General features: G+C 36.7%; 1 protein-coding gene across 1 annotated transcript in view; it reads left to right on the top strand.

The window, feature by feature from the left end:
- FIG4 (FIG4 phosphoinositide 5-phosphatase) overlaps positions 1-20,075 on the top strand; it is an 81,563-nt gene extending 61,488 nt beyond the window's left edge. The window contains exons 22-23 of the mRNA XM_067293870.1: positions 616-705; positions 18,309-20,075. Of these exons, the coding sequence (XP_067149971.1) occupies positions 616-705; positions 18,309-18,486 (268 nt within the window). The 3' untranslated portion in view covers positions 18,487-20,075. The remainder of the gene's footprint in view (positions 1-615; positions 706-18,308) is intronic.
- The last annotated feature ends 1,434 nt before the right edge of the window (positions 20,076-21,509 follow it).

The raw sequence follows: 21,509 nt of genomic DNA, 5'->3' as shown, positions 1-21,509 counted from the left end.
TTATTTTTATTTCCCTCCAATTCATTGCCAAGAGAAAAAACAGTATTTTCCATCTTCAGTGTCTTCCAGCAAGCATTTGGAGACAGGGATAAATCTCCCAAAGGACTGTGCTTGTAAATAAGTGAGCTGCACTGACAGCATTTCAGCTGGATAAAATAGATAGAATTTGGCTGAGAATTGACTTAAATATGAAACTTGAATGACTTTCCATCTACTGTGTTGACTTTTCCCATAGGTTGCCTGACAGACTGATTTCTTTGGAAAAGACATAGGAATTCCTTTTTCAGGAAGCCAGCTGTAGTAGGCTGCCTATTTTATAGGAGCAGAGGTTTATACCAGTTGTTCTCTGCTAATGATGGTCCCGTTTCTATCTGGTGAAATGCTATGTTACGCCACTTGATAGGCAAATCTTTTTCAAGCTAAAAGAAGCTGTGGAGTTCTCACATGCACCCACCATAAAGTTTTAAAAAACTCTTGTTTACCAGAGAGGTAGATCATGATCAAGAGTTTACATATCATGACTTAATGACTCATTTTTTGTCATTTTTGCTGAAGTTTTTGCAGGTAGTTCTCTTACTTTCTTTGATTTATTCTTCTATCTTCTGCTCTTCGCAGGTTTGTCCAGCTGGGACAGAGTCAACATAAACAAGACAAGAGCAGCCAACAATTTTGCTCAAAACACCAACTGGATAGGGTAATAAATCTGTAAGTATTCTTTTTTTTTCCTCTCCCTTTAACTTTTTTTTTTTTTAACTTTTTTCATTAAACCTGAAAAATCATTGGGTAAATTTGATGTTAAATTGTTCATAAGAGTCATACGTCTGTTCTGTTACTTTTACTTCTGTTGCTTTTATGGCATAAAGAGATTCAATGCATAGGATGAAGAACTGGGTTCCCACTTCTCCCTGTGTTGAAACAACTTGTAATTTTCAAAGTGCATTTTTTTTAGTTTTGGGGGTTGTGGGTTTTTTTAGTTTTTGTAGTACCAAGATTTTTGTATTCAAGTAATTATGAAGTTAAAATTATCACAATTCAAAGTATTGAAGCTACTGAATTTAAAAGGCACTTTCTTATTGCTGTGATTGCTTTTGAAAGAGAGAGTTTGAAAGAGATTGGTTGACTTAGGTATTCTTCATAAAAGCATTCAAAATTGCAATTCGGTCTTCCATTTAGTGTGAAGTTATCTAAATTTATTTGTCTGAGAAAGCTACACATGCTCTGCATTTATTTTAACAGACACTTGAGGAGTCTTGAGAAGTCAAATGGAAGATTTTTATTTCTTACTTTTCTGATTGGCCAGGTTTCAGGAGAATAGGGTAAAGAGGGAACAGATTCCTGCTTTGTTTTGTGTACTTGATGCCCGTCTTTGTTACTGGAGTCAGAGGACCTATGCTACCTTAAACCAGTTGGCAGTGTGCTTTAACTAAAGAAAAGAGCATCTTGAATCTTGCATAGACATTGTTTCAACAGTTAAAATCCTCTGCATTTTCCTCAAAAGTATCACCTTGGTTTTTTTGGTTGTCTGTTTTAATAATGGTTCTATGCATTTGTCAGTGATACTTTGAGCTGGTGAGGCATTTTTTTCCCCCTAAACACTGCATTTGTCACAATAGATAAATTTTGCATCTTCATGAACTGTTTCAAAGAGGTAAATAGGTGATGGTAAGTTGCAAGAGAAAATCAAGCTCTAGACGCTTCTTGTGTGTGAAACACTCCTTGGATACCTTAATCCCAAAAGATTAATATGGGGGTCATCTTCAACAAAGCCAGACAGTCAGGGTAGGATGGGAGGAGGATTGCTATTCAGGGATATCTGCCATATGGAATAACTTACAAATAGAATAACTGTCCATTAACATGAAAAATAACTTAAACCTTGAAGTCATAATAGGCGCACCAGTTAATAATCTATGCTGAACTAAGGAATTTAAATGTTTGTGATAATGGTTTGATTATCATTGTGCAAGAATGGTCAGATCATTTGAATCATTGCATTTGATCATTTGAATTTGTGATACTAAGATCAAAAAAGGATTATGATATTATCCAAATATCAGGGTATTATGAAAGCAGGTCTTTGGCATTTGGATGATCAACTTCTAACTTCCCAGTTGACATATCCCTATGCTGTAGGCAGCTTAGTTTCACCAGGACTAGTTTGCTTTTAGCTCTGGGTACAGGATCTCTTACCCAACAGCAGAGGCACTCCTTAGAACTGCAGACCATCCCTGCGATCCACTGAATTACAGAAGCCTCAGCTTTATTGCCTGAACTGCCTCTAGGCTCTTCCCTCTGTGCTGAAGAAGTGGGGAAACCGTGAAGACAGCAGTCTCACAAGTAGGGATCTAGACTGGGGGTGTCTCAGTGGGCCTCGGGGAGCAGGATAACACAAAACAGATTTAGTATTGTGATATACACAATGCTACCCAGTATCAGTGCTTAGTTAGTTGGTATTGTGTTTGTTTAAAATGATGATACCACTGTGCACTGTTCAGCATTAATAAGCATATGTTTTGTAGATGAATGTGCCTGTAGTTTTGTAATGAAATTTATCTGATGAGTGTTAACAAATTAAGTTGGCAAACTGTAAAATTACATTTTTATACATGAAGGAACAACTTTGAATATTTTCTAGTTTTGAAGAGAATTCATTATTAAGAACTGACTTTATAGTAATAGGAACACTTTTGCTATTAACAAAGATGATGTAATTTTTTTTGTAATTGCAAAATCTCCTAGCATGTTTTTGACAGTGTCAGAGATAGCAATCATTCCTTTTTTTGCCCCTTTAACATAGAGTGAAATACTCTCCATGTTATGGTGCTCAAAATGAACATGTTAAAGAGAGTCTGTATGCACGGTTTTGGTGGCTTTTGGGCAGAATCAGAGCATTCTTCTTTCTCCTTTCCCAGGTGTAATTTCCATGCATTTCTGAATAGTAGAAGTGTAAAAGTCACAGAGCACACAGATCTGTGCCTTTTGTCACTCCTCCTCTTGAAATCGTACAGATTGTCTTTCTCTGCCAGTCCTAACAAACATGTTCTTCTGTGTACGTCTCAGAGGAAGCAGTGCTTTATAGTCAGTAGGTTTTTTTGTCAGTAGTCTTTAAAGTATACCTTTATACAGCTTAAAATTTTTCTCCATCTATTGTTCTGCAATTTTTAAAAAACTTTTTAATACTGTTCGAACAGTGACAGATTGTTCTTTTGAGAAAAGTCATAAATGTAGCCGTTCTTTAAAGGCATGTTGTTCACTTCTGGAACAAAGAAACTTCCTTTCTGTGTACTGATGTTTGAATTGCTGCTTTGAATCAAGAATTTCCTTGGAGAATACTAACCTTTTAAGAGATAAAATGGCAAGAGCATATTAAACTCAAGATTAGCTTGAGAGAGAGAGAGAGTTTTCAGTAACTGCAGCGGAGATGCATCTCACATGTTGGACTATAGATTTTCTTGTTTCTTTCGGAGTAGTTCGGGAAGTTGAAGAATTATGGTAACTTGCATTATTTTGATGTATTTCAAAACAAAAAAAATGTGGCAAGTTTCATTCTCCAACAGAGTTCCTTTTGGATACAAATGCTATTAAAAACCTATGCTTTTCATAGTAGAATCTGATTTCCCATCAACAGTGAGATAAAATTTAGCCTTACATAAAATTCTTATGCACAGTTAATTTTATAATACAAGTCATTCCATTGTTATCAAGAAAATCTTTTTTTATGTTCTTTTTAGATCTTAAAAAAAACTCAGGCCATTCAGCCATGTGGCCATTTGCATCAATTACATAAAGCCAATACAAAAAGAAGTATTTCTTATTTTCATCTCACTTAAGGCATCTGTTTTATGTGAATACTGGTAGAATAGATTTTATATATACTATTACGAGGCAAGCTAGTGCTCATGCAAACACCTTCTGAGCATATTTATGAACTAGAACACCATTCTGCCATATATTGTAGAAGTACTGAAGAAAGAATCTCCTGCCTTAAGTTTAGAAATTAAGTAGAGATTAGAAGAAAAAAATGAGCACTTGAACAGGGACTAGCTTTAGCTCATCTATATATATATATATCTGCCCTCCCATTCTGTTGTGCAGGGCACTGATGAAGCTTGAGCAGGAGGGCACTTTAGTGGTATTTGCAGTACGGTCCAGGCCTGTCTTGTCCTCAGTCTTTTCCACAAAATCAAGATCTTCTCAAGTCTTTGAAAAACTTACCCTGCATTCAGGTGTATATTATTTAGTCCATGTTGTCAAAGTTCCCTTGATGTTAAATGTGTAATTTTTTTTTAAATGAAGACCACCTAGATTCTGCTTGTCACCCGAGTATTATTGATCAGACATCACAGAAACTGAGTAGCAGCTAACTACATATAAAAAGAATATGGGCTTTTTTTCTGTGTTTGTTTCTGTGTGTATGCGCATTAGATACATTATTTTCTCACCAAGATACACAAAATGAAGAAAATTTCAGTGAGCAACGAAACACCCTATATTCTCCATTTTTGTTAATTTATGAAATGTTTTACTTGAGTACTTTAAATCTGATACTACCACTTCAAAACTTAACACTTACTTTACAGAAGTAAAAATCAAGCAGTGCATTTTGTAATTTTAATGAAATATTTTACAACCCTAGTTACTTTTGAAAGATGTTACCTCAGTTTAGAGCAATCCTCTTGTTCATTCAGTAGTTCTGTATGAATTTGTTAGTATCAGGTCTGTTTCTTGGAGGGTTAGATAAAAATTCATTTTGGTGAGTAAACATGATGTTATCACTCCTTTATAATTGCGCTAAAGAAGAGGTTATCATTGGTCTTGTCATCTTCCTGTGTATTCAAGTCCTAGGAGTTATTAAGGTGGGGAGGGGAGTTCTTACGTTAAAAGGCAGAAGGAGTAAATGAATAAAGGATCTGTAGAATGATACATATATTTAGTTTTTACAATAAATCTATGCTAAATACCTACATGGTCTCTTGACACTGCTGTGGAATCAGCAAATGGAGGAGTGTTCATAAAAAGTTGATAAGTGATTTTGGAAACTACAAGTTAGCTTGGAGTCTCAAGCACGCCGATAGTTTTACAACCCTGCTTTTTTGCATGCTCTCTGCCTCAAGTATGCACCCCAATATCTTGCTTCATGTCAGAAAAACATTCTTAGTTTCATAAATTTCAGTAGAAACTTTCACAAAATAAAAAACTGTTACCAATATTCATGAAAGATATAGGTGAAAAAAATGTTTATATTCTGTCATTTGTTTATGCTAAGCTTAAGTCAGAGGTGCCTTACCGAAGTTGCTTTCCTCGCCCGACAAGGCAGCAGTCAGGGTTTCATGACTTTTTTTTTTTAAATACATATTCTGCACTTCATTAAGAGAACCTTCTTAATAAGCATCCCTTTGTCAGAACAGCATCTGGGCTTGAGGAAGGATTTTATCCTTAGCCGCCCCTTTGAAGTCTCCCAGAGGGGTGTGAACAGATTCCGTTTTTTATCCACAACTCATTCTGTTTCTTCCTTGTCCAGGAAATAGGGTAGCTGTGCCTCTTAATTAAAATTAGCATTGCTTCAATTCCTTGGAGATGTAAATATCTTTGTTAAATTAGGAATCATCTACATTACTTCCCTGCTTAATTAAAAACTCTTTGAGTCTATGAGGGATGAAATTCTTTCTTGTTTGTTTGTTTGGATTCATTTTACTTGGAAATGTCTTTGCACTGGATCTCATATTCAGTAACAGCTGTATATTAAGAAACAGATTTGATCTGATTCCCTTGGTGGAGGAGGAGTGGGTTAGAGATCATTTAAGCAAACTTGACACCCACAAATCCATGGGCCCTGATGGGATGCACCCACGAGTGCTGAGGGAGCTGGCGGACATTATTGCTAAGCCACTCTCCATCATCTTTGAAAGGTCATGGAGGACAGGAGAGGTGCCTGAGGACTGGAAGAAAGCCAACATCACCCCAGTCTTCAAAAAGGGCAAGAAGGAGGAACCAGGGAACTACAGGCCAGTCAGCCTCACCTGCATCCCTGGAAAAGTGATGGAGCAGCTCATTCTGGAGGCCATCTCCAAGCATGTGGAGGAAAAGAAGGTGATCAGGAGTAGTCAGCATGGCTTCACCAAGGGGAAATCATGCCTAACCAACCTGATAGCCTTCTATGATGGAATGACTGGCTGGGTAGATGAGGGGAGAGCAGTGGATGTTGTCTACCTAGACTTCAGCAAGGCTTTTGACACTGTCTCCCATAGCATCCTCATAGGGAAGCTCAGGAAGTGTGGGCTGGATGAGTGGACAGTGAGGTGGATTGAGAACTGGCTGAATGGCAGAGCTCAGAGAGTTGTGATCAGCGGCGCAGAGTCTAGTTGGAGGCCTGTAGCTAGCAGTGTCCCCCAGGGGTCAGTACTGGGTCCAGTCTTGTTCAACTTCTTCATCAATGACCTGGATGAAGGGACAGAGTGCACCCTCAGCAAGTTTGCCAAAGATACAAAACTGGGAGGAGTGGCTGATACACCAGAGGGCTGTGCTGCCATTCAGAGAGACTTGGACAGGCTGGAGAGGTGGGCGGAGAGGAACCTCATGAAGTTCAACAAAGGCAAGTGCAGGGTCCTGCACCTGGGGAGGGATAACCCCATGCACCAGTACAGGTTGGGGGTTGACCTGCTGGAAAGCAGCTCTGCTGAGAAGGACCTGGGAGTGCTGGTGGACACCAAGTTGACCATGAGGCAGCAATGTGCCCTTGTGGCCAAGAAGGCCAATGGTATCCTGGGCTGCATCAGAAAGAGTGTTGCCAGCAGGTGGAGGGAGGTGATTCTCCCCCTCTACTCAGCCCTGGGGAGGCCACATCTGGAGTACTGCGTCCAGTTCTGGGCTCCCCAGTACAAGAGGGATGTGGCACTACTGGAGCAAGTCCAGTGAAGGGCTACACAGATGATTAGGGGACTGGAGCATCTCTCTTATGAGGAAAGGCTGAGAGAGCTGGGCCTGTTTAGCCTGGAGAAGAGAAGGCTGAGAGGAGATCTTATCAACGTGTACAAGTATCTGAAGGGAGGGTGTCGAGAGGGTGGGGCCAGACTCTTTTCAGTGGTGCCCGGCGACAGGACACGAGACAATGGGCACAAACTGAAACACAGACACTTCCATCTGAACATGAGGAAAAACTTTTTCACTGTGAGGGTGACAGAGCACTGGAACAGGTTGCCCCGAGAGGTTGTGGAGTCTCCTTCTCTGGAGATATTCAAAACACGCCTGGATGCAATCCTGTGCAATGTGCTCTAGGTGACCCTGCTTGAGCAGGGGGGTTGGACTAGATGATCTCCAGAGGTCCCTTCCAACCTCAGCGATTCTGTGATTCTGTAAACCTCTGGATACCTCTAGATAAAATATATGTAGCTCACTACTAGCTTTTGACTAAGACTAGAGATAAGGGTAACCACTTTGGGGTAACCAATCCAACATTTTTCTTATAAATGTGTTATGACAACTTTAATTTCCATTCAGTGTTCCCTTGACTCACATATATCTACTATTCTGGTATTCTAAAAATAGCTTTATGGGTTAGTCTTTCTCACTTACCTTGCATCTTTCCTCTTTTTCACTCTCAGTATTTTAAACAAAGTGCTTCTCTGATTCTCCGGCATTTATTGCCTGTGAGAATTCTCTTGAAATTTACTGATGAAGCTGTTTATAAATTACCTAGTTTTTGTTTTCTGGTCTAATAATGAAAGTTCACCCTTCATTGTGATTCTGAATGCTCCAGCACTGTAAACATGCCTGTCTTCTACAAAATGTCTTGACTAAGCTGACTATTATTGAGAGTAACTTAATTTTATATTCTGGGGAAGGGATTTTAAAGTCATTGTGGGCACTTTCCCTGAAAGTACTGGTTACTTCATGTTGGCTGAAAAAAAGACAAAAGAGTATCAGGAATTAAGAGCAAAATAAAAAGCAACATTTTGTGATTTGGGGCTTTGTGTTCATTTTTAGTCACACATCTCAAAAATAATACTACTAGGAAAGGTCTGGAGAAAAGCAGTAGTATGATCTGAGTTGTAGGACTCTTCAGAAAAGAGCTGGCTTGGGAATGAATGAAATAAGTAGGTCCACATTGTGGTGATTTGTAAAAATGCTCTTTAGTGAAGTTTGGCAGATGAAATGGTTTGATCTTATGGTTCAGTCACTGTGTGTGGATGATGGGAGAAGTTAACAAGACAACTGATCCAGTTCTAACAGCTCGTTGCCACCAAAAGGGGGAGGTCCTGCTCTTTCTCTCCTTCCTTCTCATGTATTTTTCCATTTACTTGTGCAAGCTTTGGCTCATTATACTGCTCCATAAGTTAGTTCAGCTGGTCACTCTGCAGCCAACTAGCTCAGCAAAAAGAGCAAATAGTTTTCTGATAAATTGGTGAGATGAATTAGACCAGTGAAGGCCCCAATTAGCATCATGGCCAGCATAGAAGAAGCAAAGGCAGCAGCACTTCCTGGTGTGGGTGGTAACAATTTCTTAGATCGGCTCAGTCGTCTAGTATAACTTCACTTATGACAAATCTAGGAGAGGACCATGAGTCTTTCAGGGACCTTGGGTAAATTGTTTAAACTCCTTGTGATTCAGATCCACACTTAAATGTAGGAATAATTATCTTCTTCTCATTCATCTGTTCTGTCAATATTGAGCTCTGAGCTTTCCTGGTTAGAGAGCTCACGTGCCTAGCATTTGTGGTAGAGCTGTCAGCTGAGATTCTGAATGTTATTTTAATAACAAAACTGTTAGCATTTATCCGCCTCGTACTGATTGTTTAGATCATCACTTTCATTTATTCATGTCCATTTCAGATTTTAAAAAAGAAAAAAAAATGAGTATCACATTTAAATACTAGAATGCTCACACTTGAAGTCTGGGTCCTCCTTATTTCCTCCATATCCATACTGACTTCTGAATAAAAATTGACAATAACAAATAACAAATCCCTGTTAAATCTGACAGTAAATCTAGTTATTTCTGCATTCTGTATTAAGGATTCATTGTTTGGGGGATTTTTGTAGTATTAACAGTCTCTAGCAAAACCAGAAAGTTTTTACCATCTTAGCCCATTGGCTTCTTGGCTTTTTAATGATCAAAATGTTAGATGAAAATTCCAAGGACCCTTCTTGAAACCTTCCCTGTTGTCTCTGAGAGACATAATTTGCGTTCATCGTCCATTTGTTTGCAGTCTCTGGATATGAATCAGGTTATTTTCACATAAACTTAATTTAGGCGAACTGTCTTACTCAAGAAATCCTATATGAAGAATCCTATATGAATGTAAGCTCTTCCTTTCTAAAAAGAAACAGAATAGTCTCCTCTCCTTTTTTAGAGTTCTTTTGGTATTTTGTTTTGTTTTGTCTTGTCTTGTCCTACCCCCAGGTTCAGTCCCTTTGCGTTCGATCATTAAATCTTAGATTAGCCTGTGGCAGCATAAATCATCCCTGCTTAAAAGGTTTATCTTTCCTCAGAGATCACCTTTCTGTATCAGGTGTTCTGACCTTCTCTCAAGTTCCTTCTATCTGCAGTGTAGAGAAGCTGCTTCTAATTTGGATTGTATAATTCTCATTTAGATGTATACCTATGTAAAGATAGTCTCTTCTTTCTGTAAGTCTTTAAATTATATATGTTGTTGGAGTTTCAAGTGACTGTTCTGGGACCTGGATGCTGTCCAGGTTTTGCTGCCAGTCTGTTCTGCAAGAAACAAGTTGCAGTAGTATATATTTTTTGACAGAGAAGATTTCCTGTTTTTCAGTCCTCTCCACTCCCACTGAACATGACAGAAACTTTGTATATAGGAATTAGTGTCTAAGTAAGGAAAATTCTGCTGAAGGCTCTTTCAAGAGCAGAACAAGTAATTTAAGGGGATACCATTTGTGGGAAAAAATAAACAAACTTGATTTGTCAGAGATTTGTAGGTCAGATATGTTTGCTTAGGATTCAAACAAGGCACTAGAGTGCATTTTGCCTGCCTTTTGAGCTATCCTTTGGAGATTTGAGGGGAATTAGTGTTGAAACAACTGTGGTGGCTTTCTGGTGATGGCCGTACTTCTGAGAGCTAAGCACATCACCATGCACTTCTTCAAAGTATGGATTATCTTTGTTGTAACTGAAGATTATAACTGTATTTTCTTTTACGGTAGAGACTGTGTCTTTCCTGGTAAAACCATGACACCATCAAGCCTCTTCAGAAGTGGGATGAAAACAACTGGATTTTGCATGGCAAGGGTGCTGTTCTTCAGAACGTACTGTTTGCATTCCTGTCAATGTAGTTTTCATTTAGAGGCTGTAGAGCTACAGATATCCCTGAGATAGAGAGATGTAATAGCAAATTCAAATAACATGCTCTCCTTCACGATGCTATTCTAAGATACTAAACTTATTGAATATATTAGATTTTTACATAAATAGTGTTAGAGAAATGATTTTAAATGACTGGATAATACAAGCACTGTACAAAGGTTTAGTGCTTAATACTGAGTTATTAATCAAAATTGGTATGCATGAACATGCTGTTCTTTCAATATATTTTTAGCATATTGAAGCAAGTAGGTGGAAAATTAAGATTTAGTTATTAAATGCTCAAAATGAAATACGTTCTGCCATCCAGTTTCCAGCCTGTCTAAGAGAGATGGCTGTTGGCTCATTAGCACTTGGGAAATGTCATGTCTTTAGAAACAAGTCAAAAAATAGGTAAGACATCAAATTAGTGCAGTGGTTTTGTTTTCTTTTTTTTTTTATTAAATAATTGTTCACTTGCTAGTGGACTAAACAGGCCAGCTACATTTGAGTAAGTGACTTCTTTTGGTGTTAGTGACATTGGGTGCATTAGTTCAGTGTGCTAGTGTCAAATACCACTGCTATAGTTTCTGCTTGAATGCTTTAAACCAGGTAAGTAAGTGTGTGCAGGAGCTGTGCGTGCTTTGAAAAGTAATCTACTTTTTAAACATCCAGATATAAATTTAGTTGACTGATTTTTGGTACCAGTTCTGAAGACACCTGCCTTAATGTTTTATAATGAACTAGAAAAACATGTTAGTGATAGTGAGAAGAAACTATCTCTGTTTGGAAAAAAAAAAATAGAAGAGGTTGAGTATGATGGAATTTCCACAATATTATTTATACAGTTTACTAACAAAAAATAAAATAAAATCTTGATTTGGTGAAATCCAATCAGAGGGGACTCCTCAAAACAGTTTCAACTCATTTCAATAGAGTTTTTTGTTTAAGAAATGTTTATTTAATGTTTATTAAGAAATAAACATTATGCTAATCACAGGTAGATAACTATCTTACATTTTTAGTATTAGTTTACATTCCACTGTTGCACCACAGAATTCTAAGATTAAGAAGCCTAAATAGGAACTGTAATACAATTTAAAATAAGAAAAAATAATATATTCTAAGCAGTAAGACTTCACTTTTAACCTAACTCTGTAGCAGTACTTTTTTGATCTAAAGCAAACAATTTCTCTAATGATTCTAGAGGGGACCACATGTTTGTATGATGTCACCTAGCAAATTCTATATACTAGTATGATAGAACTTGATTTTAAGCATGAAACCAAACTCTGCAGATGACCAGTGATTTTAAAAATTATCTCCTCCAAAGTCAGTTATGTCTGTTATTTCCTGTATTGTTTGTAGTGATGTGCACTGTGTCCGAGCCTCCTAGAACATTTATAAAACACCTGGAGAATATTGACTCTATATTTGTTGCTCAGTAGAACATTAGACATAACTGTATCTTGTCAGTGCTGCAAAACTTATTTTGATTTTGAAGTCTGTCAGATTTGCTTTGGAATAGTTGAAAATTTAAGATATGTGATATTTTTTCATGTTATTTAACCTGAAAACAGTTTTCATTGCATAGATGAGCTATTTATTTTTATACAAGTTCTGAAACAAAGTAAAAGTATGGAATTATGGTGGTCTTGTCTTAAATTTACTGAGAATATTGTTTGTGTTTAAGTTTGGTGGCTCTCTAACATAACATCTTTTGGAATAACATCTTTTGCCCTAAGACCTACAGCAGATCTACCCCTACATAGATTCTTTCTGCCTTAGAGAAACTAATGTGATATGTATCAGAAATGAAATGCAGCATAGCAAGATTTATAAACTAGTTGCTCTGAAAATTCAGACATCATGAATTCAAATAAATTGTGGGGTTTTTAGAGGAACTTGTGAAAAATACTACCATTCAACACTAATAGCTACATACCATAGATTTTAGTAATAAGCAGTGCCTGTGTTTTTCAGAAATTACAAGGCATAATACCAGCAATTACTAATTCACTTTTCCTTCTTCACCTCTTAAAAGCTGAGCACTTACTCTGTCTCTACTATTCTAAGAGTTAAAATAGAATTTAGATTGCTTTCTCAGCTGTAATGAACATAAATGAACAGAACTGAATTGCAGTATTCAAAATTTGGGTCAGAATTTTATCTACTTAGGAGCTCACATGATCAGCTGTTGAAGAAATATGCATTCAAATTCCTCCTGTAAGAGACATTGCTTCTCAGAATTTATGTTTTTAACACTTTTTATTGCTTCATAATTTAGAGTGATTTAAAGAATAATTTTAAGACTTATAATGGCAGCAATGGTTTGCTATTGTTTATGTTCAATTTTTTTTTTACCCCATTCACATGAAATTTTTATTCCAGCTACAGCATATGTAAAATCTAACTAAACAAACATTTCAGCATTTAATGGGATTATCCGAACAACTTTGCAGTTTAAAGTTCCTAACAAATAGATGATTACACTGGTCAGAGTTTAGTGATTAAATTACAAAGGGTAGGCAATTACTGTTTCACATTAAAACACCATGCATGCTGTAGTAGCCTTTCTGAGCTCTGCTGGACCGGCACTTGCAAACTTAGTGTGTCTCTACCATCTTCAAGATCCAAAAGAAATGCAAATCTTTGCCTAGAGCTGTTGAGTGTCTCTTAGAAGAGATGCCGGCCTGGCTCAGTTTCAGCACTGCCATTTCTGTAGCCAGCAGCAGTGTCATTAAGACCATGGAGCTGGCAGCGGCAGCTGTATAGTTAGAAAGGGAGCAAAGAAGCTGTGGCTGTAGTTCCAGCCTTGGAAGAAGACAAGAGATGATAGCAGAAATCCCAGAGATTATTGGGGAGAGGACTGATGAAGAGGAGCTGAAGACGACAAGTGGTGGTGGTGGCGAGGAGATGAAGGGTTGGATTCACCAAGTCTTTTCACAAGACCGCTAAAAGTTTGGGGACCTCTATACTAAACAAACGTAGTGGGAGAAAAGTAGTCATATTATACCCTAAGGCAGTTTACAGTCTCTCTCTTATTAAATCCAATCTAAACTTTCCTTGCAAAGTTTAGAAAAAGATACCTCCAAATTGCAACCATCCCACACAACTATTAAACTCCAATGTAAGTCAAAGAAATGTATTGGCATATTGCTGAAAATTGGCTGGTTGTAGTCTGGAATAACCATGTTTCCAGGCTTTGCTTCAGTGGAAGTTTGGGCTAGCATATTGATTTGCTTTGGAAAGAGTAGTCCAGGCTGGAACTGAATTGGCTAATGTTTCCCTACCACAAACCACTTCACGTGTAAAACCAATAAGAATAACAAGGAAGAAGAATTAGAGGTGTCATTTTTCACACCTCACTTTTCTTCCTTGGAGCCCAAGTCTGAGGAATGACTGCTTTGCATGACTTCTTCCCTGTTCCCTAGCAGAGGTCCTGGAAGGAGGGCTTGGGTGTCTCATCTGACGGAAGAGAGACAGTTGGGCACAGCGTCCCTTCTTCGGGCCGTGCTTCCTCGTGCGCTAGGACTTCGATAGGATAGTTTTCAGTGCAGTTTCTACTGCAGCTTTGATGTAGTTGTTTGGAAGCAGCAGTAAGAGGATGATGGGAAGGCTGGCATTTCAATTAAATGTGGTATTTTATTAGGAAACTGTAATTATAACAAGTAAACATAATACATGCATTCAGCAAAATCCCAGGAGAGAAACATTTACAGTATATTTATTTATTCCAAATTTGCAATGTACTCATTTAAAACTCACTAAAATCAGGAAGTACTGTGGCTTATGTGTACATAAACTTTTCGCAAGTCCAATTTCTGTCCTCAGTTTCCATTATTTATACAAGTCATAAAAATATATTTTGCATTATTATATGAAATTATGCAATTGTAGGTTTTTTGTATAGCTGTTTTACACTGCTAGGTAATTATAATTTGTAAGATGGGACCATAAGATAAATTATTTGTTTGTTTTGGGGGAGGTCATAGTTAAAAGCAGTTGAAAAGACATTTCTGTTGAAGTACTCTAAGCCTTGTTTAAAATCAAAGGTTTTGAGGGTTTTTTTCTGTGACTCTATCCCTTCATACTATATGTCAAATAAGTGATATTATTTCTGCTAAAGTTGCAAAAAATACCAACAAAGTTAGACCATGATGTCATAACAATTCAAGACAAAATAGTTGACCTTTGACTTTTGCTTTCTTACAAAGTACAAACAATTAAATCTTCTTTCCTTTTAGTATCAAGGAAAAATATTTTGATATGGACTAAACGCTTGCCAGAAATTAATTTTTCCATCTTTTTAACACAGACTTAAAATATATGTGATGGAAATTTGAAAGAGCGAGTCAAATCTGTATTTTAATATCCTTTCATCTGACATTGTCAGTTTTGATTGAATTTAAACCCAGAGGTAGTTGTCATTTTTCATGTCTCAAAATCAAATGATTGCTATTACTGTATAAAAGTTGAATAGTGTTGACTGTCTTGTATTTGCTTGGTGATGTCCTGAGACTTGTTCTTTAACAACTCTTTCAGAAGGTTTCGTGGGAATCACTGGATTTTTTTGTAAATAGACCTTGTAAAATATTATCATAATAAATTGATTGAATTGACTTGTATTACTAAATTTTTTTGAATTACTGAATTGTGTGCATCTGCTTGCTTAGCTGATTTGCACACTTTCTAGTTAGGTATTTTGCTTAGGTCTATATTTTTTTAAAAAACCTGTCTCAGATAAAATAGTATACCTATATTCTACTAAAAGGAAAAGTAATTTATGATAATTTATCTGAATTTCTTGAGAGATAATGCGGAAAAATATAAATTTCAAGGTGAAATTGAAAAATATTACTTTTAATATGGAAACCTTTTTATTATATAAACCATATTCCAATAGTAGTGGAATATTAGGCATACTACATTACATGACATGTTGCAATAGTTTTATAGCATTAATAAACCATCATGTTATGAAACATCCAAAATCTGTCATTATATTTTAATAAAAGGCTATAAAATAAGGGAGCAAGTTTTGGGCAGTTTTAGTAGAGGTCCTGGTTTGGAAATGGTCTCAAACATTAGTGCATGGTCATAATGTTACTAGATGACCATTACTATATTTCGTTTATAGAAGGGCTCTGCCATCGTTTGTGTTCCAGTTATTTAACCACAATGACCATAGGGACCGTCGACCTACTCTTAACAGCTAGAGTTTGTCTTCTGTAGAATATGCCTGCAACAGGAGTTGAAAACATAATTTGTAAAGCTATTAAGAGGTACCCCAGCATGAGACCGTGCTTGCTTATTGCAGGTTAAATGCTTTCGGAAAAACAAACTATTTACTGAAAATCTAAATAAGGAGATTTTTTCTTCAAAGAAGTTGATGTCTGAAGTTAGAACTGATTTTTTCCCAAGAACAGAAATTCGGGTTTCTAAATGCTTTTGTTATTTTCTGCTAAGGGCTGCTAAATATTTTCTTAATTTTTTAAGAGGATAGACAGTTCAAACTTTTATACTGTAACCATACTGAGAGTGTAAAGCTGGTATGAGACCCCTGAAGCTCGCTGGCTGGTATGTTTTTTGCCTTTTAAAACACACAGATAACTTGTCTCTTGAGAAGCATCCAGACACTGAATCATGACTGTGGTTTCTGTGGGATATTGCAATGATGCTAATACAGATGAATCTGTATTACATTTGTGCTGGTCAATGTCTGCTTTGGGGAACAGTGATCTTTGACAGGAAGTTGCTGCTGTAATTTCTTAGTTGAAATGTTTTGAGTCCAAAAATATATATATACACCAATACAATATTTAACAGTACTATTCTGACCTTTTTTCAGCCTCTGGCTGCTATCTCAATATGCTATTAAGTAGTGTAAAATATTCAGAAAATCTGTCTTCAGTAACTAAAATAATAGATGACAAATGGAAAAGGTAGTAAAAAAAGAAAATGTCAGGTATTAAATGCAATTTTGGTCATTGCATTATTGAAAAGGTTGAAGTAGACCTAGGAAAACTACATAAATGGGTGGCAAGGTTGATCAGAAAATAGCAAGTGTATGAGGAGAGACTAAATACATTTGGGTGTATGGTAGAGATGGGGAGAAGGCAAACAGAGAATGACTATTTGCCATTTCTCCCATTCTAAGAATTATGAGCAGCCAAGGCCCATAATAACAAATGAAAGGACTGTCACATGAAACACAATTAAAGCAGCAGTATTTTAATAGATATCTAGAAAGTAAATCAGCTTTCTCAGCTGAATATGAACTAAAAATATATGAAGCTGATGATTTAGACAATTCTTGAAAACATATATGTCAATTTTTTTCATAATCAAGAAATATTTTTCTCCCGTTTAGCATTTATAGGAGGATTGCATCTATTGTTCTAGATAACTCATAGTTCTATCAGATAGTTTTCCCTCATTTCAGATTTTGATTTTCTATAAATCAAATAGTATTTACAGAAGGAAAAGTTAATGCATTGGTTATCTTTAGACAGCAATACATTAAACACGGTATGTCCTGTTGCAGAATCCAAACCAATCTGCTATCTCATAGTTAAAATATCTGCACTATTCAACTCGAAGTATTTTGTAAATTAATTACTAAAGTATTGCTGGGAAATGTACATAGTATATTTATGGATACTGCTTTCCTAATAGCAAAGGTGCTTTAAAATGAAAATGATTTACTACACAGATACTTTTAGTGTTTATTTATTTATTATATATTGGGTATAAATAGTTCTGTTGCTACCTTGCAGTCAATTGTTGAGAACATATTATTACTGAAGAGTTTGTTTTAGAACCGTAAAGTAATATAAATTGGACAGGATCCCCAGAGGTCATCTGATCTGACCCCCTGCTCAAAGCAGGGCCACATCAGAGCAGTTTTCTCAGGGTCGTGTCCATGTGAGTTCTGAATTTCCCCAAGGACAGAGATTCCACAGCCTTTCTGGGCAACCCCTTCCAGTGCTTGACCACCCTCACGGTGAAAGAAAAGTTTCCTTTTATCTAATCAGAATGTCCCTTGGTGTATTTTGCAGTCCCTTTTGCAATTTGTCTTGTCACTGTGCACCTCCAGGAAGAGTCCTGTGCCCTCCCATTAGGCAGCTGTAGGCAGCAATAAGGCCGCTGTGAGCTTCTCTCCAGGCTGGACAAACCCAGCTCAGCCTCTCCTCATCTGTCGTGCTCCAGCTCTCTGATCATCCTGGTGTCCTTCGCTGGGCTCATTCACATATGCCGTTGTCTGTCTTGTTCTGGGGAACTTGTTCTGGGGAACCCAGGCATGGGCACAGTTCTCCATGAGTGAGTTTGATTCACAATAGTGCTTAAAAAAGGTCTGACGTACTCAAGTTCTGTGTAAACTTTCAAACTACATTTATTTCTCATAAGACAGGAGTAGGTTTATGTATTAGGAATCAAAGATAGAAGTTCATTGTACTAAGTTATTTAACAAATATTTTTATAAAATATCAGCTGTCCCAGCGGACAAAGTGCTATTGCTAGTAATAATAGTTGTCTATTTCCTAGTAATTAGATGGAAAATTCTTATCTGATAAATCCTTTCTGTATATGGGTTCAGAGTATAATCACTTGCTTATTATAATTGCTACTGACTACATGGATAATGCAATTAAGGTTTCTGGTTATCTGCTATAATGTTTGGCACAGATTAGTTTCAGCTTAGGTGCTTACTGACTGTAGCAGATCTGAGAATGAAGAAATGAGGACAGAGTAAGGAAAGTGCAGAAAGTAGTCCGTAATGTGATTAGTGGCATCTTACCTAACTACTCTACTTGGAAAGCTGAGTCTTACCAGGTCAGCAGTCATGATAACAATCTAGGTAAATGAATTATTGAGTGGCAAGTTACCTTTTCATTGGCTCTCATGTATCTTTAAAGGAAAAAAAAAAACTTCTTTCTCTCTGGAAAATTTTTACCTAATGATCCAAATATTCAGTGGGGGGTTTTGTTTTGTTTTGTTTGTTTTCCAGAGTACCCATCTCATCCTTTTCACAAGACAACATTTATGAAGTCCAGCCTCCAAGAGTTGATAGGAAATCAATTGAAATATTTCATGCTCACATTCAGGCTGGAAGAGGAAACATGCAACCACTGGGAAAAGATGACTTCCTTATGTACAGAGAGTACATTCGAAACAGATATATGTAAATTCCAGCTGGATTCTGCTGCCAAGTGTAATGTACTGATAGGTCATAAAAATAACATTAGAAAGGAAATTTAATTTTGTTATTTTGAGATAATAAATTTATTATCTAACATTTCTTATTTATTATGCTTTAAACATTATATATTTACATTATTATGCTTTACAGGAAAAAAGTGATGTAATATCTGCTTTTCAGCTGAAAGAAAAAGTGTATCTTAAGAGACTAAGTGAATAATCGGAGTAGCTACCATCACTGGAAAGTATGCAGCAACTTAAGGCAAAAGAAATAGAGTGGTTAGGTTTTAATTTCTTATATTGTTATGTTTGCTAGTGAAGTTGGTGATTCACATATAAGAATCAGAAGAGAAAACTTTTCTTCTTCATTATTCCATGACACCAAACAGTTTTTTATAACAGAATATTTTTTGATATTTCTTGAGAATGTTTAGCAAAATGAGGGCTTGTGGTAATAACACAGTATCTGTGCTACACAGGGTGAAAGTGGTTTATGATTAATTACCATGGGCTTCTAGGAGGGCTCTGCAGTGAACCACTTCCCAGCTGTGCTTGGAGGTGCGGGAATGCGCTCCGCTTTACTGGGCTTGGAGTCTTAGGTGGAGGGTGCAAGAGCATCTTGTCGTTTTGCTGTATGACAGGCACTGTTCTTTTTACAGCATACTCTTTCCATCCCTGTATTTATGGTCCTATGAGGTCCTTCAGGTTCAAGCCTACAGCCTCCCAAGAAATGAGTGTCAATGAGGCAGGTACAGAGACTGGACCAGCTGGGGTGGCAGTGCAAGAGGAAGCAGTACTTGGGGATAGGTAAGACTGAACACCATGTCCAGTGCTGGGTGAGAAATGGAGAGGCTGCAGACACCTGAAGTAGGTTGTTTAATTTTGGTTTGTGATTAAAACATTTCTCAAATAAAAAAAAGGAAAAAAACTATTAGTTGCAGTTACAAGCTAAAATTCCCAACCCCAGATTTTAGTCCTTTGCATTGAAGAGTAGTGATAGTGTCATCAGCATCCTTGACAATTTATGTTATTCTCCAAGCTTGAACAGACTGTATTTCAAGATTTTCTGGAATAACTCTGAATAACTGCTTTAGGGATGTTTCAGCCAACTGTGTATAATGGATATGGAGAGCATGTCCAGGTTCATAGAAAATCAACTTGCAGGCACCAGCTCCATATACTTGGCTGCGTAGTGCAAACATAATCTGAACTTACGCAGTAAGTGGCACTTCTGTTGATCAGTAATTCAATAAAATAAAATATGCAGTGCATAAAGAAAGAAGACATAAGGTGCTTATGCAACATGTGTGTTACAGAAAGTAAGTGATTGTATGTAGTCAGTGAGAGAACATTGTACCTCAAGCTACTAAAAATTGTGGTGCCCATTCTCTTTTGTTAATTGATTAATACTGTTTTGAGAGACATGAATGTAGTTTAGAAGACACAAGAATTAAATGTTATTTTACATAACACTTAATTGCAACTATCGACATTTTTTTATCTGGAAAATGCCTGGGCTGAACTCTTCTGACCAATGTAAAAAATATTTTGAATGAATAAATGCTTGCTTTGGAAAGATTTGGAGCTGAAGTCTTTATCCCAATGAAGTGAATGCATGCTTTTCTTACTACACTTAAATTATTTCAGAGAATGATTTGTAGATTTTAACATTCCTCATATTCTTGTTGCTCTTAGATGCTGGTATCTCATAAAAGTTGCCCTTCAAAGTGTACCACTTAACCACAAATTAGGCAAAATATGATAATCCACTTCCTATTCCAACAGATAATGCTGTTGCAAAATATAGGAATTGCAATAATTGTACAGTTCTCAGACAAACTATGACCAGACTTTAGTTATTCAAACAAAAAACTTTAAGCAAAAGAGAATTAAAGGTTTTTTTCTTTTTTTACAGTTTTAAAAGATGAACGCTATCTCCAGTCCATTATCCTTATGTAATTGAAGGCTTTTCAGTGTCTCTCTACATGTGTGCCCTGACGGTTTTGTAGCAGTGTCCCCTTGAATCTTTTAGCATGTATAACTGCTTCATGTTTCTCCTTCCAGTTAGAAAAGATAAAAATACTAGCTGTTTATAGGGGGTTAAGTTATGCTCATTAATTCATATGATAAGATGCTCAGGTATTATTTTTCAGGTGGTAGCTTGTGTGATCTCCCATCACTGTGTTGCAGCTGTTCAGAGTACTTCAGGGTACAAATGTCAACTATTTACTAGACTTGCTTAAAAAACAAACAAACAAACAAAAAGCCAAACTCCCAGTTTAATGCTGTCTGAATGTCATGCAAATTTTCAACAGTCTCAATAGATCTTCTTCCTAATGTATGTAAAGGGTTGATTTATAAGAAAACCTGTTCAGCACCCACATACCAAGTTCAGTTATAGGAAGGACTCCAGAGTTGCTGACTTTTGACCTACCTACCTTATTCGATGCTCGTGCTAAGCATAGCATATGTGGCTGAACCTTAGTTCAGTCCTCGGCTGTGTTAGAAGTTCTGGATAGATACATATATTTCCTTTTCAGAATTTGAGAAAACATGTGCAACATAAATATAAACACAAAGAGGCTGTGTTGGCTCTGAAGACTAATACAGTGCTCTTTTTACTCTAAATGCAAATGATCTGTTTTAAAATTTAACTGTATGGACAAATAAAGTTTCTTTCTGAGAAAAATATTTTTCTCCTCCAAACATATTTAGTTTTTTTCAGGGGGGTTGAAGGCTACATTAAAACAAAATACCAAAATGTACACCTGGAGGTGATAATTTTGGGTGCTTTTCTGGGTGGATATCCCGCTTTATTTGCAACAGCAAAAATCCTCTGAGTTTTCTTGAAAGATAAAAACTTTCAAGATGAACGTGATCTTGTGCAAGTTTTAGTAGTGTTTAGGGGTGACATTTCACATTTGTTTCAAATTAATTGGCTTTCTGTGAGAAAAAAAATCTATCTTATCCTATTTACCTTAAGTGTTTAAGGAACATAATAGAATTTAGT

Source organism: Apteryx mantelli, chromosome 3 (assembly GCF_036417845.1).
Source record: "Apteryx mantelli isolate bAptMan1 chromosome 3, bAptMan1.hap1, whole genome shotgun sequence".
In the NCBI taxonomy this organism is placed as follows: Eukaryota; Metazoa; Chordata; class Aves; order Apterygiformes; family Apterygidae; genus Apteryx; species Apteryx mantelli.
This window is presented reverse-complemented; position numbering and strand designations above follow the sequence as displayed.